Source organism: Anomaloglossus baeobatrachus, chromosome 3, assembly GCF_048569485.1.
Source record: "Anomaloglossus baeobatrachus isolate aAnoBae1 chromosome 3, aAnoBae1.hap1, whole genome shotgun sequence".
Taxonomy (NCBI): Eukaryota; Metazoa; Chordata; class Amphibia; order Anura; family Aromobatidae; genus Anomaloglossus; species Anomaloglossus baeobatrachus.
Window position 1 is genome coordinate 520,163,168 of NC_134355.1, and position 22,189 is coordinate 520,185,356.

General features: G+C 46.7%; 1 protein-coding gene across 3 annotated transcripts in view; it reads right to left on the bottom strand.

Annotated features, from left to right (window-relative positions):
* The window catches only part of MED12L (mediator complex subunit 12L), a 1,012,447-nt gene that overhangs the window by 143,253 nt on the left and 847,005 nt on the right, over window positions 1–22,189 (bottom strand). For all 3 annotated transcript variants that reach the window (XM_075340741.1, XM_075340740.1, XM_075340739.1), the window contains exons 27-31: window positions 18,683–18,873; window positions 18,400–18,588; window positions 17,855–17,929; window positions 17,546–17,736; window positions 3,650–3,811 (exon numbers count right to left, since the gene is read on the bottom strand). In XM_075340741.1, the coding sequence (XP_075196856.1) occupies window positions 3,650–3,811; window positions 17,546–17,736; window positions 17,855–17,929; window positions 18,400–18,588; window positions 18,683–18,873 (808 nt within the window). The remainder of the gene's footprint in view (window positions 1–3,649; window positions 3,812–17,545; window positions 17,737–17,854; window positions 17,930–18,399; window positions 18,589–18,682; window positions 18,874–22,189) is intronic.

A 22,189-nucleotide genomic window follows, 5' to 3' on the forward strand; every position in this document is an offset into this window, starting at 1 on the left:
CAAAATTCAAAATGTTCGAATTCATGTGAAACCGTAAATTTCAGGGAATTCAACTTGAATTAGTTCCTCCCCGGACCGATCCGCTTATCTCTAACAACTTGGCTTGATGAAGAGAATTGCTACTGGAATACAGTAGTTATAATGAGTGGTTTATGGGTTTTTTCTCACAGACAGCTGAGTTTAAAATCAGATACATTACCACAATAGATTGCAAAATGTACAAATGCAGTTTTCATATACAGTTGTTTCTTATGTATGTATATACAGTGATGAGCAAAAGGGTAATAATGTTTAGAACTTTTGTATTTCAGGCTCCATATCTCACTATCCACTACAGATTTGAGTGTGAGACTACCTTCATATTATAAACAATCATCTTGACTATCTCATATATATATATATTTGACTTGCAGCTATAGTTATGCAGATTCTTGTGATATCACTGCATTCTGTTTGTAATTATTCATCATATAATTAGTATACAGATTCTGTCATGTCACTAAATTGTTACTGTTTTTTACCTCGTGGTGGAAAATATTTTTCTTCCTGTATACTACAAATTACAACCTATTCCAACATTCTCTAATAGCTCAATGTTTTATTAAGTTGATTTCCAAGCGAAAAGTCGGTGATTCAAATCTAGGAGCTGCCATAATGAAGATTTCCCAAGAAAAGATAAACGGCATCATCTAGCTCATCAATAGTGGTCTCTCTGCCAAACTGCATCATATAAATGTCATGACAGTTGGAAGAATATGAAATGAAGTAAATACATTCATTAAAAAACCAAGAGGTGGATGTCTGGGCAAAATATCGGTGTTAACAAGTCGGCTCATCACAAGATCTATCAGTTCTGATGCTACAAACATGGCCGTGAAAGTGGCTTATATTGTTCATAGTAGTGAGATCACAGACGTCCATGACAGCACAGTGCAATACATATTAAAGGTGGCCTGAAAAAAGTGAAGAAGCCTCGACTTTAATATCATCATAACAAGCGTCGGCTTGAGTTTGCAAAGAAATACGAAAAGTGGATAGTAGAAGATTGGAAATGGGTGATTTAGAGTTATGAGATGAAAGTCAATGGACTAGGCTCTGATGGAAGAAAATGGGTCAGTAAGAAACAAGAGAAATAGAGGCTAACGTATCAAGAAATTGAAGGAACTGTAAAGTTCAGTGGCGAAAGCCTGATGATATGGTGGTGTTTGTCAGTCAAAGACACTGAATACTTGACCAGGATTGATGGTGGTCTCAATGCTCAGGTATATATGAGTATCCTAGAAGATAAGTTACTTCGTACACTCAATTACTATGGGTATAAATAGGATGACCATGTTCCAGCAGGACAAGGACTCCAAGTATACGTTGAGATTGGCAAAGAAATGGTTCAATGACAATGAAGTAGAGATACTGGTTTAGCCCCAACAGTCCCCAGACCTTCAACCCAATTGAACATTTATGGGTAGAGTCGAAGAAAAAGCTGTATACATACCCAAGCGAGTCGACCAGTATGCATCAACATTGGGACCATGTAGAAAAGACCTGGGATCAGATTTCGATTGAGACATATTTAAATCTGATCAAGAGCATGCCCAGAAGGATTCAGGCAGTGTTGAAAGCCAAAAGAGGATTTACAAAATACCAACAAAATAATAAAAAATAAAATTTTGATTTTGAGGAGCAAAACAGTAACAATGCAGTGACATGACAAGAATTTGCATTGCTAATCATATGTTTAATAGTTGCAAGTCAAGTTTATGTATGAGATAACCAAGATGATTGTCTATAAAATGAAGTAGTCTCACAATCAAAGCTGTAGTGGATGGTGAGATATGGAGCCTAAAGGTCAAACGTTCAAAACATTGTTACCCTTTAGATTGTAACTGTATATTACACATTACAGTCCCTGACAAAAGTTCTGTCGCTTATCCATGTTATGTAAATAAAAGCGTATAACCTGACTTTAAATTGGTTTCATAAATTACTCTTTTGAAAGCTGAAACCCTCCCAAATTTGGTTTGGGTTATGAAAATAAAGTTGCTGCAAAGCTGAAATATTGATCATTTAATGAACACAGAAAGGTCGGCAAGACAAAAGTTTTGTCGCCCACAGAAATTAATGTGAAATTCAAACAAATAATTAACTTCTAATACAAAGATATGTTGCATAACATTGGTGAATTAAGTTGTGGTGCTATTAGAGCCATATTTAATATTTTGTGTGACTCCCATGAGCTTGAAAGACTGCATCCATGCGGTTCAACAATGATTCATACAATTTATTGATGAAGTTATCAGGAATAACAAAGAGTGCAGTCTTACATGCCTCCCAGAGTTCATCTAGATTCTTTGGCTTTGTCTTCCAATTTTCCTCTTTCATCCTACCCCAAACATGCTCAATGATGTTCATGTCTGGTGACTGGGCTGGCCAGTCCTTGACCACCTTGATCTTCTTTGCCAGGAGGAACTTTGGTGTAGAGATGGATGTATGAGATGGAGCACCATCCTGCTGCAGAATTTGAACCCTCTTATTATTGCGAATGGAAGAGGTAGCTAATTCTTCTTGATATTTTAGGTCATTCATATTGCCTTTGACCTTTCAAATGTTTTGCACACCCCAATACTGAATGTAACACCAGACCATGATCTTTCCACCACCAAACTTAACTGTTTTCTGGATCCATACGGGCTCCAGTAGGTCTCCTGCAGTATTTGCGGCAGCTGTGGTGTAATTCAACTGAAGATTCATCAGAGAAATCCACCCCTTGCCACATTTCCAGCGTCCATCTGGTTAGCAGGCTGTGGGACTTGGCAAATGCCACACGTTTTTTTAATTGCCTTTTGTTTAGTGCTGGCTTCTGGGCACTGATTCGACCATGGAGGCCATTTTGAGACAGAATCCTACAAACTGTTCTAGTTGACACAGGGACTTGAGGCGACCAGGCCTTTTGGAGCTCTGTGGCAGTTGAAGAGGGGCTGGCTTTGGATTTTCTAACCTACAAACTTTCCTTCTGAGCAGTTGTCTTGCGGGGTCTGCCAGACCTGGGCTTGTCAAAAACATCTCCAGTCTCTTTAAATCTTTTTTTAATTCTTTGTACTTGACGCTGAGACACATTAAAGGTGCCATCCACCTCTGCAGTGGATCTGTTCTTCAGCCTCTTGATAATCAAGGCTTTGGTCGCAGGGTGGATTTTTGGCATGTTGTCAGAGGTCAAGTTGCAGTTCAAGTGAAGGCCTGGGGTGCTGGGTTTCTTTTTATACTAATACCCACTAATTAACCAATCATTTAGTGAGCACAGGTTAGGATGTAAACTAGGATTGGGTGCATTATATGACAAGGCGACAAAACTTGTGTCTTGCCAAAATCTGACCTTTCTGTGTTCATTAAATCAATCAATCAATCAATCAATCAATATTTCAGCTTTGCGGCAACTTTATTTTCATAACCCAAACCAAATTTAGGAGGGTTTCAGCTTTCAAAAGAGTAATTTATGAAACCAATTTAAAGTCAGGTTATACGCTTTTATTTACATAACATGGATAAGCAACAGAACTTTTGTCAGGGACTGTAGAACAATGCTATAATTGATGAATATGTCTGGGATTTGGGCTTTAGTGTCCCATAATGTTTTGACTACTATATAACCTACCTTTTTTGCTTTTGCCTATCTCTTTCTTTTTTTGAGGAAGACCCCAAGTGCTGTCCTTTCTCCAGTTCTTCTCCTGCTGCCTTTAGTACTCTGCCTTGGACTGAGGTAGGTAACTTAGCAATTAAAGGTGCCACAAGCCAGACACCTCGACGTTCAGAAGAGCTATGTAAAGAGTTATATATTGTTACAGAATAATAAACCATTATTTTAATTTCTCATACAAGTAATTGAATTTACAAAAATATTGTACATTATCATCTAAAGGGCCATTTACATGCTGCGACATCACTAACGATATATCGTCGGGGTCACGGTGTTTGTGACGCAACTCCGGCGTCGTTAGCGACATCGCAGCGTGTGACACCTAGGAGCGATCTTAAACGATCGCAAAAGAGTTAAAAATCGTTGGTCTGTAACACGTCGTTCATTTACCAAAAATCGTTGTCAGGTCAGTAGCGAGGTTGTTCGTCATTTCAGCGGCACCACACAACGCTACGTGTGACACCACAGGAACGACGAACATCTCCTTACCTGCGTCCACCGGCAATGAGGAAGGAAGGAGGTGGGCGGCATGTTCCGGCCGCTCATCTGCTCCCCTCCTCTGCTATTGGGAGGCCGCTTAGTGACGCCGCAGTGACGTCGCTATGACGCCGAACGCACCTCCCCCATGAAGGACGGATTGTTCGGTGGTTACAACGACGTCGCTGTAAAGGTATGTGCGTGTGACGCTGATGTAGCAATAATGTTCGCCATGGTAGCGATCACCAAATTTGCACGAACGACGGGGGCGGGTGCTATCGCGCACGACATCGCTAGCTATTGCTAGCGATGTCGCAGCGTGTAAAGCACCTTTATGTGTGCGGACTTATTGATTTCCCCCCCATGAATTTAAAAGGAACATGTCAGCTAGATTTTCCTCTTTTGTTCACCCCACGCACTGTAGAGGCAACTTTGCAAACCTTCAAAACACTCCATTATTATAAAAATTGCATTTAATGTGTGACACCCTGGACTAGCCAGGTCGTCCCAGGTAGTCCTGTACACACCCCCACTCCCCACCCACCGCCTCAGTAAGGTGACAGCAGCCAAACTACAAAACCCTTGTCACCTCCCTCCGGGTTTGATGTTCACACCAGGGGGGTGGAGCCAGGCGGTTGGCTCCGCCCACCAAGGAGTACACAGGCCCGGAGGTGGGAAAAACAGTAGTCTAGTCTAGTCTAGTCTTGACAGTGAAGTGGAGTGAAGTAAAGTTCAAGGGAAGACCTGTGCCTAGGTCTACCATAGTCTACACCAGGTATCTGGGTTGGAGCCCAGTCACCTCTGGCAAGGAGGCAGACAGTGGAGGCCGCCTGCAGGAGCTGGAATTACAGCCGGTGGAACCGTAGGGACTGGGGACGGCCGGTGGCCCGCCGGTACTGAACCGGGGAACTGATTGGAAACCGGAGCACCAGGAAGGGTACTCAGACCCAGTACGAGACCCAGAAACAACCGGGCTGAGTCAAATCAACTGATTGAGGACTGGACTTTAGGACCTTTCCCACATAAGACCCGACTGAAGACAACAGCCCAACCATATGGTAAAGCCAGCGCCCAGGCATAGAGACCCAAGGGGCCAGCTTCTGTGGGCAAAGAGGGCTCTCCCGACACATATCAAGCCGGGGATCGGACTACCATTGCTCAGGCATAGGAGTTGTGATTTCTACACAAGTGAGGTGCAGGAGAAAGGCGGAAACCACCAACCTGTTAAGGGGAAAACTGCAGCCGGCTGCGGGCACCGTTCACCATCTTGTTTGGTTTACCAGAGACGCCAGCATGTTTATCATAGTGAGTACACCAGTGCCTTCGGGCCGCGCCAACACCCCAGCACACATCCATCCCCTCTCCTCAGCACCTCCCACGGGCCCCCGGGACCATCATCCCCCTATCCACGGAAGGGGTCAACACCAAGCTGCGCAACACCGTCCCCGGGAGCCTAGTCAACAGCAGCGGTGGTGTCCATCTATTCACCACAACCCGTGGGTGGAATCACGAACTTAAATCCCCTACAAACCACCGCGGCTCTGGCCATGGACCTCCCCACCGAAGTCCCTAAGTGTAGCGCCAACCCCCTTTCAGAGCGATGTGACCCCCGGGTCCGTGAAGAGCTCGAGCCACCCACTGACGAGCACGGATCCGAGCGGCTCGGCAGCCGGCCGAGCCCCGGGGCAGTACACATCGACTCTTCTGGCATCACGAACAGGATCAAACCCATCCATTTACCTGTGGAAGTGCGCCTTGAAGTTATCGTCAGTGGAGTCCCCATTGAAAAATTGCAGAATCCGCCATCTTGTCACCTTCCTGTGGCACGCAGTTTCCCACCCAAGCCGTCTTCTCCAAGAAAAAAGGGTGCGAAAGTGAAGCCCCCCCCCCTGAGAGCAGAGCAGTGCAGAAGGCAAACAGAGTGTCCCGAAACACCATGGGGGGACGCATGGAAAAATGTTGGCGTTCCCGGACGGGAGCGGAGAGGCGCCGGCCATTGGAGCGGCGGGACCCAGAAGGAGCAGAGGTGGAGTAGCCTTGAGGACTGTGGCCCGGGTGAGCTCCCCGCCGGAACCGCTGCCTGGTTGGAGCGGGAGCTGGGTCGATTCTGCGTGAAGGTGAGGGAGCAAAGTTTGCAGCAGGTGCTCGACTGGAAAGCGGAGGTGCGGAGGATGGTTGCCGTGGTGTGGGCCCGTGAGAAGAGGGCCGCCGCAGCCGTGCAGCGCCGAGATAAAGCCACGCAGACCCCCATGTCGTCCCTCATCAGCTGAGAGCTGGAGCCTGCCAGTACCGTGACCAGTGAGCCCGAAGTAGTGCAACTCATGGAGGAAGAGGTACCGTGTACGCTGCCCCCGCCGCCATTCCCGCTGGAAGTTTACAGCCCAGAGAAATACTGCACCTGGATGGGGAGCCCGATTGATCGTCAGACCGTCGGCCAGTAAGGTCCCCTGCGGTGGTAGCTGCCCTGAAGTCGCAAGTTTTACAAGTTTTAAATGTTTTAAGGACCCGCTGCTACGAAATTCCGTGTTCCTTTGTTGAACGTCCTCATGTTCCCGGGAGACGCCATCCGGTGCGCCGGGTGGAAGGAGCCGGACCCTGCCCGACTTGTTGAATGCCGCTGCGGTTTGAGTCCCAGTGGGTGCCATCAGGGGTCGGATCCCCTGGTGGAGGACGGCAGGGAGTTGTGAGGAGCGAGGACAGTTCTCGTTACAAAACCTGGTTCACCGTACCTGCACCGCAGACAGTGGAGAACGGGGTCTTTGTGGACAGTGTCACTGTGAGTAAATGTGGCATTGGGGACCCATGCTGCCTTGTTGTGGACTGTGGGAAAGTGACTGGAGGAGGCTGCGCTGGCAGCAAAGTCCCGTTTGTAAATACTCCCTTAACCGGCCTGTCCCGTATCACGACCTCCAGAGAGGCAGACTGGAGGATGGGCCTGCGGGAAAGAGATGGCCAAAGCCCGCCACCACTGCAACCGGTGGCGATCCTCTGGGTCAGGGGCCCCCTGGACGAGGGGCCTCCGAGAGACAAACAGGTGTGATACCCTGTACCCGTCCCGTTAAACAACACCTGGGCCCGTTCCTGGACTGGGGAAAAGGGGTGCTGCCCATTTCTTAGGGGCAGCATCAAGGCTAGGTTTCTTTGGGTGGGTGACTGAAGGACCCGGTCCCGTTCCCGTGTTAATAAAAATATTACATGTTGCAACGTTTAAGAATGTGCCTTCCGCAAGGGAAGATTTGAAAATATCCTTGAAGTTTATACAAAAGTTATTATACTTGTAAACCTGTTTTAATCTTTTTCAGTTGCAAAGCACAAAATAAACCAATGGTGGACGAGCAGCCCGCGGATGGTCTGCATTAAACCAAGGGGGAATGTGACGCCCTGGACTAGCCAAGGCGTCCCAGGTAGTCTCGTACACACCCCCCCTCCCTTAGTAAGGTGACAGCAGCCAAACTACAAAGCCCTTGTCACCTCCCTCCGGGTTTGATGTTCACACCAGGGGGCGGAGCCAGGCGGTTGGCTCCGCACACCGAGGGGTACACAGGCCCGGAGGCGGGAAAAACAGTAGTCTAGTCTAGTCTAGTCTTGACAGTGAAGTGGAGTGGAGGGAAGTTCAAGGGCAGACCTGTGCCTAGGTCTGCCATAGTCTACACCAGGTGTCTGGGTTGGAGCCCAGTCACCTCTGGCAAGGAGTATATTAACCAATATGAAATACAGGTATACATCATGTAAGTGTCAAAAAGTTGACCAGAATCACCATATTAACAGTATACAACCAAGATTGATTCAGTCCAAGAGTCTAAATATTGTAATCAATAATACAAACAAGTGTTTGAAAAAAATACAAAAGTATTTATTGATCATTGTGACACATAGAGGACATACACAGAAGGATGGTGAGTTAAAATCAAGACAGCAAAACAGAGGGCGGTGTTACAAAGGGTGGGACCCTGTAAAAGGATATAAATCCCATACAATTTAGACTGTAATAAAAAAAGAAGCTCAACCTTGCAGAAAGGTAAAAATACCTTGTATGACAGGGATCAAAGATGTAGAGAACCATATATATAGACCCATATAGGGAATTAGGAAATCAAATGAATGGCAATGAAATAGTGGCACAATAATGGATAAAAGTCTAAATATGGCCAGATGCAAGTGTCAGATTGAGATAGAAACTAAATCAAGAATTGATTGAAACTGGTATAATATATATATAGTTAATTGCAACCAGATACATTCATAAATATTGACAATATATGCATATAGTAGATCATAAACAATTGTAAATGGGAGCAATCACCTATATAAGAGTATATTCCATCAATCAAAAATACATGCTTACTAATGAGTGATACATGCAAGGAAGGACTGAATAGTCTACCAACCAAAGTAACATTGCCATTACTTGTATATCACGGTCAAATAGATGAGGATCCACTTATTACTGCAGGGAGCAAAGAGCTAGGGTTATATCCACCAAGGTAAGAAGGTCCCACCGGAGTACACCGCCCACACCTGACGCGCGTTTCGCAACGGCTTCGTCCGAGGTGTGGGATGCTGTAAGTCCGGCAGCCTTAAATCATCCTCAAGCGTTGCCTGCCAGCCACGTCGGCCCAGCGGCGCCCATCATCACCTGCGCCCCGGCGTCAAGGAGCCCGCAGTGCGCAATCGCGAACCACGGGCGCCTATTGGATACCGGGCGCAGGGGGGAGGAGACCACCGTGGGCCGGCGCGCGTGCAGGTCAGAGGCAAACACTTCCCTGTCACAGATGGCGTGCGTCAGTACAGCGACGCCCATCCTCATCAGCACGTCGGCGTCCAGGGAACCATGGTGCACAAACGCACCTCATGGAAGCCTATTGGACGTCAGGTACTGAGAGGAGGGGAGTCACGGAGCCAGCGCGCACAGACGTGAAGCTGAGTACACAGGCCCGGAGGTGGGAAAAACAGTAGTCTAGTCTAGTCTAGTCTTGACAGTGAAGTGGAGTGAAGTGAAGTTCAAGAGCAGACCTGTGCCTAGGTCTGCCATAGTCTACACCAGGTATCTGGGTTGGAGCCCAGTCACCTCTGGCAAGGAGGCAGACGGTGGTTGCCGCCTGCAGGAGCTGGGATTACAGCCGGTGGAACTGTAGGGACCGGGAACCATTCACCATCTTGTTTGGTTTACCAGAGACGCCAGCGTGTTTATCATAGTGAGTACACCAGTGCCGCACCAATACCGACACCCCAGTACTCATCCATCCCCTCGCCTCAGCACCTCCCTCGGGCCCCCGGGACCATCATCCCCCTACCCACGCAGGTGGTCAACACCACGCTGCGCAACACCATCCCTGGGAGCCTAGTCAACAGCAGCGGTGGTGTCCATCCATTCAGCACAACCCGTGGGTGGTGTCACAAACTTAAATCCCCTACAAACCACTGCGGCTCCGGACGTGGACCTCCCCACCGAACTCCCTACGTGTAGCGCCAACCCCCTTTCAGAGCGACGTGACCCCCGGGTCCGTGAAGAGCTCGAGCCACCCACCGACGAGCATGGATCCGAGCGGCTCGGCAGCCGGCCGAGCCCCGGGGTGGTACAAATGCATAACACCTCCACCAATCACCAGAATGCAAGAAGTATTGGTGGTAGAAAAAAGGGGAGAAATCCTGCAGCTTCTTTGTAAATGAAATTAAATTCCGTGTATTAATGTTGTTTTGCAAAGCAGAAGAGTTACAGAGTTTGGAGGCTACATGTTTGCCAATTGGCAGTCATTTAATAGCTTGCCAAAGAAGAAAAACCGCACTTTGGATGTGCACAGAGCAATTGGTAATATGTTTATACTGTAGATTAGCACTGCTTTTGACAGCAGATGTTGTGATTACAAAGGATGATGTGCTGCCAAAAAGCAGTTTTTAAGATGGCTTAAAAATTATTTTGACTGATGAACAATCCTTTTTCTCATTTATCGGGCGATTGCTGTTTACATTGCACAATTATTGTCAAGTATAAACCCAATTTAAAGAGAATCTGTCAGCAGGATTTCAATCCCCAAGTATTTCTATGTGTATGCCACTCTTTTAAAGACATGTCCAGTAATACCTTTATGACTCGCCCACCCCAGGGCTATGGGACACCCGGTGCCGGGCCGGACTAGTCCGGTGGTAGTCAGTGGTGGCTGGGCCCGGCTCCGTGGCCCTGGTGGGTGTCAGTAGAATATGTGGCTTGCTGAATAAAGTTTGTGTTCGTGACGCCACCTGTGGTATGCGGCTATTAAGCCGCCGCTGCTGTGTGAGGCCTCCGGGGTGATGATATAGCAGCAATGGTGGTACTGCTCCCCACAGGTGGAGCAATGCCCGGGGCACAGTTGGTGCTTGTGAATGTCTATGCAGCTGAAATAACAGAGACCACTCCAAGGGTGCAGTTCAAGTTCTTTACTCACACTTCTTGTCACAGTACTGTAGGGACCCTTGGACTGCTGGGACCACTGTCAGGGACCTCCGCCGTTTCTGGGTGATTCAGAGAGTAAAAGCCGGTACCCTTCTCTTAAGTGTCTCTTTCTTCTGCTGTCTTCCATAGCCTTGCCTTTAATAGGATAAACCTGGCTTGGCCTCCACTACAGCCTCCAGGCTGGGGGGTCACCTGTCGGCTGATTACCCCTTTTCTGGAAGTTCTGCTATGGGTTCTGGCCCGGGGAGTTTACAACGTTCCCTGGGCCTCGGTTTTTACTGTTTGGAGATGATCTTTGCACTCCTCCAGTCTCTAGGGACCGTCCCCTGTCGCAGCTTGATCCCTCCACCGATGTTACTGTGGAACAGGCCACCGTAGCTCTAAACTGCCCCGACAGCTATACAGACTACCCGTGGCCCTGCGACTCCTTCTGTCTTCTACGTGGTGTCACCTGGACCCTCCGAGTCCCAGGATCTTCACCAGGAAGCGTTTCTTTCTGTTCCTCAGCTCCTGACTGACTTGGAGCTTTCTTTCTGTTCCTTCTTCTCCTCCTTGCCTGCCTCCGGCAGGCCTCCTCCTTCACCACTCTCTCTTCAACTTCGACTACATGCTCACTCTCTCACTCCCTGAGGTAGACTGACTAAACTTGACCTTCCTCTCTGTGTCTGCTCTCAGATGGCTCCTCCTACCTCCCCAGTTGCTAAGCTGCACCCTATAGGAGCAGGGATGGGTCTTACGGCCCCTCCCAGCTTGCAGCATGGGGGGGTAACTGCCACTTTCCCTGGTCCCAGTATGTACCTAACAATGGGTGTAGTGTGGATTTACCAGGGGACCGGAGTTCACTCTCTTCCTCTCCCAGAATGGGGCATCACACCGCTGGATGGGGTGCAATGACCTGTGGCGACGGAAGCCTCAGGGGCGCCACACTCCCCCACAGCAAATCCCAGCACGTCCTCGGGCTGAAAAACAACAAAAACATGTGGAAGAACTGCAAAACATTTTTGTATGAATAACATAAAACAGTAAAACATTTCTTCCCTTTATGGGAGGCACAATGATTCAAACGTTCCGAACTTCTTATAAAGAAAACTATGTGTGCACTTCCAGTTCATTGCACGGTTCGGGCACATCCCCCTTAATTCTGGTAGGGGGCACAACGGATGCAACTATATACATTTCTTGGCTACAACAAGTCCAGTAGCCTGGCAGTTCGTTTCTCTCATTCAACAAAGTGGAAAACAAAACCAGCCACTAAGTCCAGTGGCCTGGTTACATAGGACACTTTACACATCACATTTACCAGGGACCACATTCCAGTCTAGTGGCCCGGTACACATACACGGGGGGGTGACTTCTTCAAAACGTACAAGGGGCAGTAAGGCAGGAAAGGGTGTCATCTTCAAAAAGAACATTAGGGCAGCACAAAAGGGACATCTTCACAAAGCATGAGGGGCAGACAGGGGTTATTTACAGTTCGGCTTCTTCCTTTTCTTTACTTGTAGGGATTCTTCTCCGGCTCCCCACCTGGCAGCAGGTAGACAGCGGTCAGCACAGTCTGCGTCTGCTGGTCTTGGCGGGCCGCGCCTGGCATGGCGGCGGCCTGTATTGGAGTCGCTGCTGTGACCGATTCTTGACGGGCCGCACCTGGCGTGGCTGCGGCCTGGGCTTGGCGGGCCGCATCTGCGGCGTGGATTAACGTCGCCGCTGCGGCGGGATCTTGCTTGTCCGAGCGGGGTATCGCTGCTGGGGCCTGAGCTGGACGGGCCGGGCTTGGCGTCGCTGCTGCGGTGTGGATGGGCGTCGCTCCGGCGGCGAAATCTTGGCGGGCCGCACCTGGCGTGGCTGCGGCCTGGATCGGCATCGCCGTGCCGGGCGTCTCTCCAGGGACCGCGGGCATGGCAGCGGGGGTTGGGGCACTCGCGCCAGCAGGGGCAGTATGGGACTCACCCAGATCTAGGCTGGAGATGTTCTGCAGCAGGATCGCCATCGCTGGTGTGGGCTCCGGATGGTCGTGGGCGGCACCTCCACACAGGCCTCGCTGCACTGACATCTGCAGACTCCTCATGGCCAGCACCATCTCCTTCCCCCACGCGGCTGTCTCCCGTCCGCTCTGCTTCTTCATCCCGTCAGCCATCCTTCCGACCTCAGCCTCCAGCTCAGCGGCGGTCACAGGCCTGACCCAGGTAAGCTCCTCCTGGCCTCTGCTTGCAGGAGCCATTTTCTCTCTCTGCTGGTCTGGCATTTAGACTTGTTCTGCCAGCCGGCCAGCTTTTCTAGGCGCCATTTCTTCTTCTTCCGCCTTCCATGGCGGGCACTGCTTCGCGCTCTTTTCTTGGACAAGGGGGCAGGGCTTCTCTTCGCGCCCTTTCTTCTTGCACGCCCCCCTTCTTCCCGCACTCAGTGGCTTCAATGGCGGCAGTTTCTCACAGTAAACACAGGCTATTTCACGATTCTTCAGGCGCACAGTACCCGGTGTGACCGTGCACGAAATCCTGTTCGTGACGCCAAAAGTTGACTCGCCCACCCCAAGGCTATGGGACACCCGGTGCCGGGCCGGACTAGTCCGGTGGTAGTCAGTGGTGGCTGGGCCCGGCTCCGTGGCCCTGGTGGGTGTCAGTAGAATATGTGGCTTGCTGAATAAAGTTTGTGTTCGTGACGCCACCTGTGGTATGCGGCTATTAAGCCGCCGCTGCTGTGTGAGGCCTCTGGGGTGATGATATAGCAGCAATGGTGGTACTGCTCCCCACAGGTGGAGCAATGCCCGGGGCACAGTTGGTGCTTGTGAATGTCTATGCAGCTGAAATAACAGAGACCACTCCAAGGGTGCAGTTCAAGTTCTTTACTCACACTTCTTGTCACAGTACTGTAGGGACCCTTGGACTGCTGGGACCACTGTCAGGGACCTCCGCCGTTTCTGGGTGATTCAGAGAGTAAAAGCCGGTACCCTTCTCTTAAGTGTCTCTTTCTTCTGCTGTCTTCCTTAGCCTTGCCTTTAATAGGATAAACCTGGCTTGGCCTCCACTACAGCCTCCAGGCTGGGGGGTCACCTGTCGGCTGATTACCCCTTTTCTGGAAGTTCTGCTATGGGTTCTGGCCCGGGGAGTTTACAACGTTCCCTGGGCCTCGGTTTTTACTGTTTGGAGATGATCTTTGCACTCCTCCAGTCTCTAGGGACCGTCCCCTGTCGCAGCTTGATCCCTCCACCGATGTTACTGTGGAACAGGCCACCGTAGCTCTAAACTGCCCCGACAGCTATACAGACTACCCGTGGCCCTGCGACTCCTTCTGTCTTCTACGTGGTGTTCCCTGGACCCTCCGAGTCCCAGGATCTTCACCAGGAAGCGTTTCTTTCTGTTCCTCAGCTCCTGACTGACTTGGAGCTTTCTTTCTGTTCCTTCTTCTCCTCCTTGCCTGCCTCCGGCAGGCCTCCTCCTTCACCACTCTCTCTTCAACTTCGACTACATGCTCACTCTCTCACTCCCTGAGGTAGACTGACTAAACTTGACCTTCTTCTCTGTGTCTGCTCTCAGATGGCTCCTCCCACCTCCCCAGTTGCTAAGCTGCACCCTATAGGAGCAGGGATGGGTCTTACGGCCCCTCCCAGCTTGCAGCATGGGGGGGTAACTGCCACTTTCCCTGGTCCCAGTATGTACCTAACAATGGGTGTAGTGTGGATTTACCAGGGGACCGGAGTTCACTCTCTTCCTCTCCCAGAATGGGGCATCACACCGCTGGATGGGGTGCAATGACCTGTGGCGACGGAAGCCTCAGGGGTGCCACATTTACATAGCTAGTTCGTTCCTCTGTCACTGAGAAGACAGCATTTGAATTGACATGTGAATAAGGCTGAAGAACTATTGTGGATTTGAAGCCTTTGTCACTCCAGTTCTATTCCTTGCTTCCTCCCTGTCGAGTGACAGCCGCCTCTGTGTTGTATGACTTCAGGCAAAGGAGCCATCAGTAAAGCAAAAGGAGGTGACACTGGGTAAAGAATAGAGATAGTGTGACAAAGGCTTTAGATCTACCATAGCCCTTGAGCCCAATTGCATATCAATTACTACACTGATTTATCAGAAACTGAGGAATGGAAAGGCCATGTAAAAGTATTGAGGGATGTTGAAATGAGCTACATGTGCATATAAATAGTTTGGGGTATGAAATCCTGCTGATAGATTCCCTTCAAAGAGAATCTGTCACCAGGTTTTTGCTACCCCATCTGCAAGTCGCTTGATGTTGGAGAAAAACCCCATATTCCAGTGATCTTTCACTTCCTGGGCTGCTTGCAGTAGTTTTGATAAAATCACTGTTGCATCTGCTGTAGATTTATCATCTTTCTGAATACTGAGCCCTGTATAACGCGGCCCAAAATACTGATCAACAGCTTTCTATGTACACTCTGCATGCGCAGAAAGTTGCCAATCAGTCATGGGGGTGTCGTTATACAGAACTCATGAATATGGAACATGGCAGCAGGTTTACTAGTCCCCTATTGATAATCTTCTGCTGATAAAACTGTATTTATGAAAAGAAAAGTACATCAAGCAATCAAGTAAGTGGCACATTAATGGAATCAGGTCTCTGCCTCTACATTATGCTGTTCTCAGATTAAGTAACAAAAACCTGGTGATAGATTCCGTTTAAGTTTGATAATTCAAATGCCTAATTAATTTAAGAAAATAATGTTATCATGATTAAAAAGGAAAACAAGAAATGAAACCTGACACTGACATATGTGACTTTTTTGTTCTCCAGAAACTAGAAGACATTCTATTTGGAACTCAGCTTAAACAATCCAGCAGGAATTCCATATATAAAGCCAGTGCTATACTGGCACTAGGATGCTGAATGTAAGCATAGCTTTTGTTCACAGATTGGATGTTTTATTTCAGAAATATGTGTCAGTAAAGTTCTAGCAACGCACTGCTTTTTGATTGACAGGTGCAATATAGTCCACTAGGGATAGCCAAAATGCGTCTCTTTTCTATCCCTAGTGGACTATATTTTTCACTCTTGCCTTTTATTGCCTGTATGAAAATTTATTCCAACAACTTTTATGAATATTTTTTTCAAACTAAAACATCAACTATTATTTTTTTTTTTACTCATTGGCTCTCTGGATATGGTTTTTCTTCTCCTTCTTGTCAGTGTCTCCCGGAGCCTGGAGAGATCGGACATGTTTTTGGTCTTTCCAGGCTCGGATGTAGCAGAGCTAAGACCATCGTAGGACCTTGTGTGGATTATGTCAGACCTGGGTGTTTTGGGGTTAATAAAGTGGTGAAAGAGGGTGGTTTTGTTTTTCATTCCAAATAAAGGATTTTTCTCGGTGTATGTCTATTTCTTTCTACTGATAGGATTAGTTATGGGGGGTCTCATAGAAGACCTCTTCCTATCACCTGCAGTGAATATGTGATGAGGCTAATGAGCAGGTAGGGAATAAGAAGAGAGGCAGCAGGAGCAGTGTGACAGCTACGCTGCGCTGTGATCGGTAAGTATGAAGTGCTTGGAGAGAGACGCTGGCAATGTAATGTGCACAAAATGGCGGCAGTTGGTCAATCACAGTAATGCCACAGCCAAGATGACTGTGGCATTACTGTGATTAGTTAAGAGGCCCAACTTGTTCAGTGGCTGCAAATCAGGCACCAAACATGCTGGGTGGGACATCCAATATAGAAAGGCGAATACACCATTACTCGCTATATAATGAATAGCCCGAATACTGTACTATTCTGTGAATAGTGAATAGTAACATATACACTTGGTTCATCACTAATGGCAACTAAACATGGGCAAAAATGAGGACACAGCCAAACTGGAACCAGGAGCAGGTACTGACAGAAGAGGACACCTGTGCAAGAACAATACATGGGATCTTTACAATCCAAGCTCATCATAATGTTAAATTATACTTGCTTTAGAGGTCCTGGGACTGGGATGAGGGTTATGCAGTATAGGTGCCCATATAGGGCGCTACCTTTTACCTAATCAAGGAGAGTCCACTTTGAAAAAATTGCTGAATGCCTGCAGCTGCCAGCACCGTCCACCAGTCAAAAGTATTCAACATACTGACAGCTAGGGTGCAGGCACAGTGAGGAGTGTCAATGAGTCCCTGACACCGCTCACTCCTCTCTCTGCCTGTGCCCCGACCGTCACTCCCGTCCCGCATTCAATTGCATTTGCATCTGTAAGATATGTATACCATTGATGTGAGCACTATAAAGGACACAGTAATGAGATCCCTTCTCTGTCGGGAATGCCATCAGAACGCAGGCTACTTTGGCCTGTGCCCTGTTGGAGATGGAGATGTTGGTGCATGCAGGGGACGACAGGTGACGCAATCATGGCATCGAACCATCTAGTGCCCATCGCTATTTAAAATAGAAAAGAATGACGGCATCAACGGTGCACAGGAAGCTGGGATTAGGTGAGTAAAAGCTTTTTTTTATTATGTTATTTGCCCACTAAATGGGGGCTCTCGGGGCCCTCAAATGAAGGGCTGTGTGGGGACATCAGATGACGGGCTTTGAGGAGACATACAATGAGAGCCTCTGTGGGAGGACATTAAATGAGGGGATTTGTGAGGACACAAAATGAGGGGCTGTGTGGGCACATCAAATTAGGGGCTGTGTGAAAATGTATTATTATTATTATTATTATTATTATTAATTTAAAGCTCTACTCCGGCAGGGGAAAATAGAGAAATAATGGTTAATTCTTGATTTTATAAAGCATCCTACTCTAGGTGAAGGTTTTGTAAATCCAAGAAAACCATTTGGGTTAGTCCCGGCAGAAAAGAAAGCAGATTGGTTTATATATATGCTGTTTGATCTCATTTTAAGGGTTCTGGCTGCTTCCATGAAATGAGATGAACATATATAAAATGTTAGCCAGCTTAAAATGACTAAATTACAAGGAGACATCCGGTCAGTCTGTAATCTGTCCGTGTGTACCTGAGGACGGCTGACTTCCCATTTTGCCTCATGTTGGTGGTCTCGGCACGTGATGCACAGTTTGCATTGAACAGACCACTGGCAGGATTATTGGGGCTGCTGTTCAGTTCCGCGGACTGCTGGAATACTTCTATAGTGGCCTTTGCAATATTATCCAGAAGTGCATTCATCTCCGTCACTGAGTTGGCTCCCTGAAAATGCATTACAATAATGGTTTAATAGTGTAGCTTTCATACGTATCCAATTATTAAAAAGTCATGATTTGTATTACATACAATGTTATGTGCAGTCTAGAGATAAAGTACTAACAGGTTCCTTCATGCATTGCTTGATCATCAGCTGAATCTCCAGCCATGACTGCCTGAGCGTCCACTGGTCAAGATTCTAGAAAATGAAGAAAATATGGGCGATTATTTACAGTACAGTCTACAGCTATATCAAGTGGAAAAGATTACTGCTACACAACGGGTAAACCGATATCAAAATTAATAGATGTGTAATTAGTATGTCACTCAATGAGAAGAAAGGTGTAAATAGGTATTTTGGAATGGGTTCATACTGATCAGATTTCCTTCAAATCATATGCCTGTTTAACAATCATATTACAAGCCGCAAAGGCTATATGTGCTGTGGTTTTCATTTTATATGGTACTTTATAGTTCTTAGTGCATGTTTTGTGTAACATATTTACTCCCTTAATTTAGAATGAAAAAAATATGCATCTAATATATCATCTTGTAGTGCAACTGATTACAAGGGAGAATGCTTCTGAGCTATTACATGTCATTAATAATATTAGTACTTTCAAATTGGGCAGAAGAGATAAATCCGACCCACTACAACCACTATGCTACCTGTAGGATACGCTTAATATGGAGCCGTTGGATATTGTCTCCTTCAACTGAATCATTTACTCCATGAGGATAGCAGATCAGCTTTAGTAACTTCCGTGCTTGTTTATTCGAGAGGACCGGATCCAAAATGAGGTCTTTATCAGAACATAGTCTCTCTGGTTCTTTCAAGCAGTGGTCTCCAACCCACTCCTACATCACAATAAAAGATAAAACAGATACTGTCTTAGGAACTCATCCTCAATCCACAGATCCAAAGAAATTAGATGCCTCAAGATTGAATTACCTGTTGGCAAATCGTTCTCAGAACATACTTGGCATACTCGCTTAAACTAGCGGTCTCAATAACAAATGGTTTTCCAGATGATCGTATGGAGGATTGAGACTCTGATGTCCCTTCATCCATTGCTTGTTCCACCATATCAGCCTTAATATGCCTAAAAGAGCTGATGTTACTATTCCCGATGTCAGCATCTCCTGCAATATAAGACACAAACTGACGTCTAACCAGTAGATGGCAGCTGGCACACGGGGAATGACTATTTCTTACATGACAAGAAAACTTCTCTCCATGGAGTCGACTAAAGTGAACCAAGCGCTCAGGCAGAAGATGGTTTACACAAGTTCACAGAGACATTACAGTCCCTATAGGGGGACACACATTTCCTTTACGCTGCCATACTGGTTCCATGGTTTGCTCTATATACAGAGCCATTCTTTCAGATAAGCAGTGTTTCAGGAAATAGAACAGTATACACTGTTATACTATATATCTTATAAAATAAAACAGAGCTTTTTCTTTTGAAAGATTCGTACAGAATTATATAGACAAACCTTCTGTTCACCCCTGTAGAAATGTGTATAGAAGCATGGTGAGGGCAAATAAAGAAGTCCTCCTACAGCTTTGGGAAACATTAAACCATATTATGGCCAAATATCTATGCTGTCAGGGTCATATTTAAGCCACAGCTGTATTTTCATTGTGGCATTATTGAGCATTATTATAGTCATTTTATATATATATATATATATATATATATATATATATATATATATATATATATATATATATATATATATATTTGTAGGATTTACATTGCAAACAGATCTGGATAGAAATTTGGAGTTAAAATAGAAAGATACCAATTAAGATAGGCCTCCTTCACACATTCGTGCACAAGATAAATGTTTTGCACGGTCCGTGGTGACGGTACGTATGTGTATGTGTGCTGTCCCTGTGCTATCCATGTGACATCCAGATAGCACACGGACAGCATGAGCTGATATACTACCTATCCCCGTAACCCTGTTACTTCTGGGTCTGTGGTGAGTGCAGTGATTATGCATGAGCTTAATGAGCTGGCCCGGAAGCAACAGCAGAAATGGCAGCTCCGGAGACAAGTAAGTATACAAATTCTTTATTTCTATTGTATATCACCTGTTTTTTCTCCGGCACATGTCACACTGTTGTCACACAGATCACATCAATGTGCAGTTCGTGTGACACCCCATGCTGCGGGCAGAAAATGGACACACATGTGCTCCCCACAGACACATGGTCCATGGGAAAACACTGATGTGTGACCAAGCCCATTGAATTTAATCGGTCTACGTGTCTCCGGTATGTGTGAAAATAGACGTTACATGTAGGGGAGACACGAATGTGTGAAGAAGGCCTTACACTGTAGAATCATATCTAAGTAAATATGAGATAATATTTCCCAAATTAGTTCAATTGAAATGAGAGTACAAATGATGGCTTCCAAAGCAGCGCTTCCGCTGTACCATGCTAGCCAATTGGTGGTCATTTATTAGCCGGGTTCCGCAGACTGACCCGGCTTCTGAGGGGCACTAAAGTTTCTGTAATGGATCGTTCAGTGCGCTTAACTGCCATTTTTCTCAACAACTCCTGTTTACATAAGACGATGCGCTGCCGAGAACGATGATCTTTTGTTCTGCACTAATAACACAGGTCTACAAAAAATATTTTTTGTAATCAACACAAGTGACTTTGTACTTTTCTCAATCATTTGTGTCCTGATTTCAAAAATGTATATAGTTTTTCTGTAGCACATATAGTTTCCATGGCGCAGCATCATTATTATAAGGTATAGGAAATATACAGGCGACATTAAGAAAACAGTAATCTACATACCAGAAAAAAATACTTCACCTTACATAACAGTTTTTATTGAACCAAAATAATTTCACATGCAAAATAGAAACCAAAATATGAGCAGAAATTAAAAGTGCTTGACATTAGACTGTCGTTGATATGATTTTTCAGGGTTGTCCCTATATAACATCTAACAGTAATGTGCCATCATTGAGTCATTCCAAAAAACCTGGTAGCCGTGTTCCATTACTTTAATGTTCTGGTGAAACCGCTTGCCTTTTGAGGGAAAAAATCTAAATGTGAATGCAAAAAGTTCATTTTCAGAGACATGCGGCATCCAAGACACTGGTATGCATTTAGCAGTTCCTCAACACCTTCTACATATTCTGGATTTATTGTTTCCTAAGAAGTTTTCACAGATCCACTTGAAGCCTTTCCAAGATCTCAATTCCTTATTTAGAATTCCTTCAAACACATCATCTCTCATAAGCTCTCTGATCTGAGGACCAACAAATACCCCTGCCTTCAGTTTTGCTGGTGAAATACTGGAGAATTCTGTGAAATGTACTGGAACCCTTGTGAATTTGTGTTTGCCATGGCTTTCACAAAGTTTTTAATCAACCCAAACTTTTTTATGTAGTGGAGGAATTAAGATTTTTGTTGTTGCAACTAAAGGATTATGCTGAACATTGTCTGTACCTGGAGCATAGATCTTTCTCTGTCCCCAATCATGATGAACATAATGCTTTACAGTATTTCTACTGTCCCATAAACACAAGAAGCAACAATATTTTGTGAAACCTCCTTGCATTCCCATTAGCAGACCAATCACTTTCAAATCTACACAGATATTCCATTGATGATGCTTACCGTTTTTTTCAGACTATAAGATGCACTTTTTTTCTCCCAATGTTGGGGGAAAGTGGGGGGTGAGTCTTATAGTCTGAATGGAGGGCATGGCTGTGGAGAATGAGGGTGCTGTGGTAGAGCGGGTCATCGGCGGCATGCACAGGCTGTAGCAGAGCCTACCGTGAACACGTGGGCCCGCTCATTTCAGATGCATGCATCCTCCCGCCCAACATCTCTCAGTGCTGAAGTCGGCGCTGACAGGTGGGCAGGATGATGGGCGGGGGATTCGCGCATAATTAACAGCCGGCCCATGTGATCCCCCCTGGCAACTACAGCCTGGAGTGATCATGTGTGGCTATATTCACTGCCCCCCGTACATCATCATCAGCACGGGAGGCGGTGAATAAGTATGGTATACTCACTGGTCACCGTTCCCTGCAGTATCGCAATGTCCTCATGTCTGCTGGCCTGCTGATGTGTGTGGAGCAGTGCGCACAGCGATGACGTCATCCCTATGTACACCGCTCTCCAAACACATCAGCGGGCAGGCAGTCAGGAGGACATGGCGATGCTGCAGGGAACGGTGACAGGCTTCCCACAGGTCAGCGGCGGAAAGGGGAGTATAAACGTTTATTTTTTTGTATACCACAGGATGCGGACCATATACTCGGATGGGGGTATATAGCAGGATGGGGGTATTTATCAGAATGAGGGTATATAGCAGGATGGGGGCATTTATCAGAATGGGGTTTTCATTAGGATAGGGGATATAGCAGGATGGGGGTATATAGCAGGATGAAGGTATTTATCAGGATGTGGGTATATAGC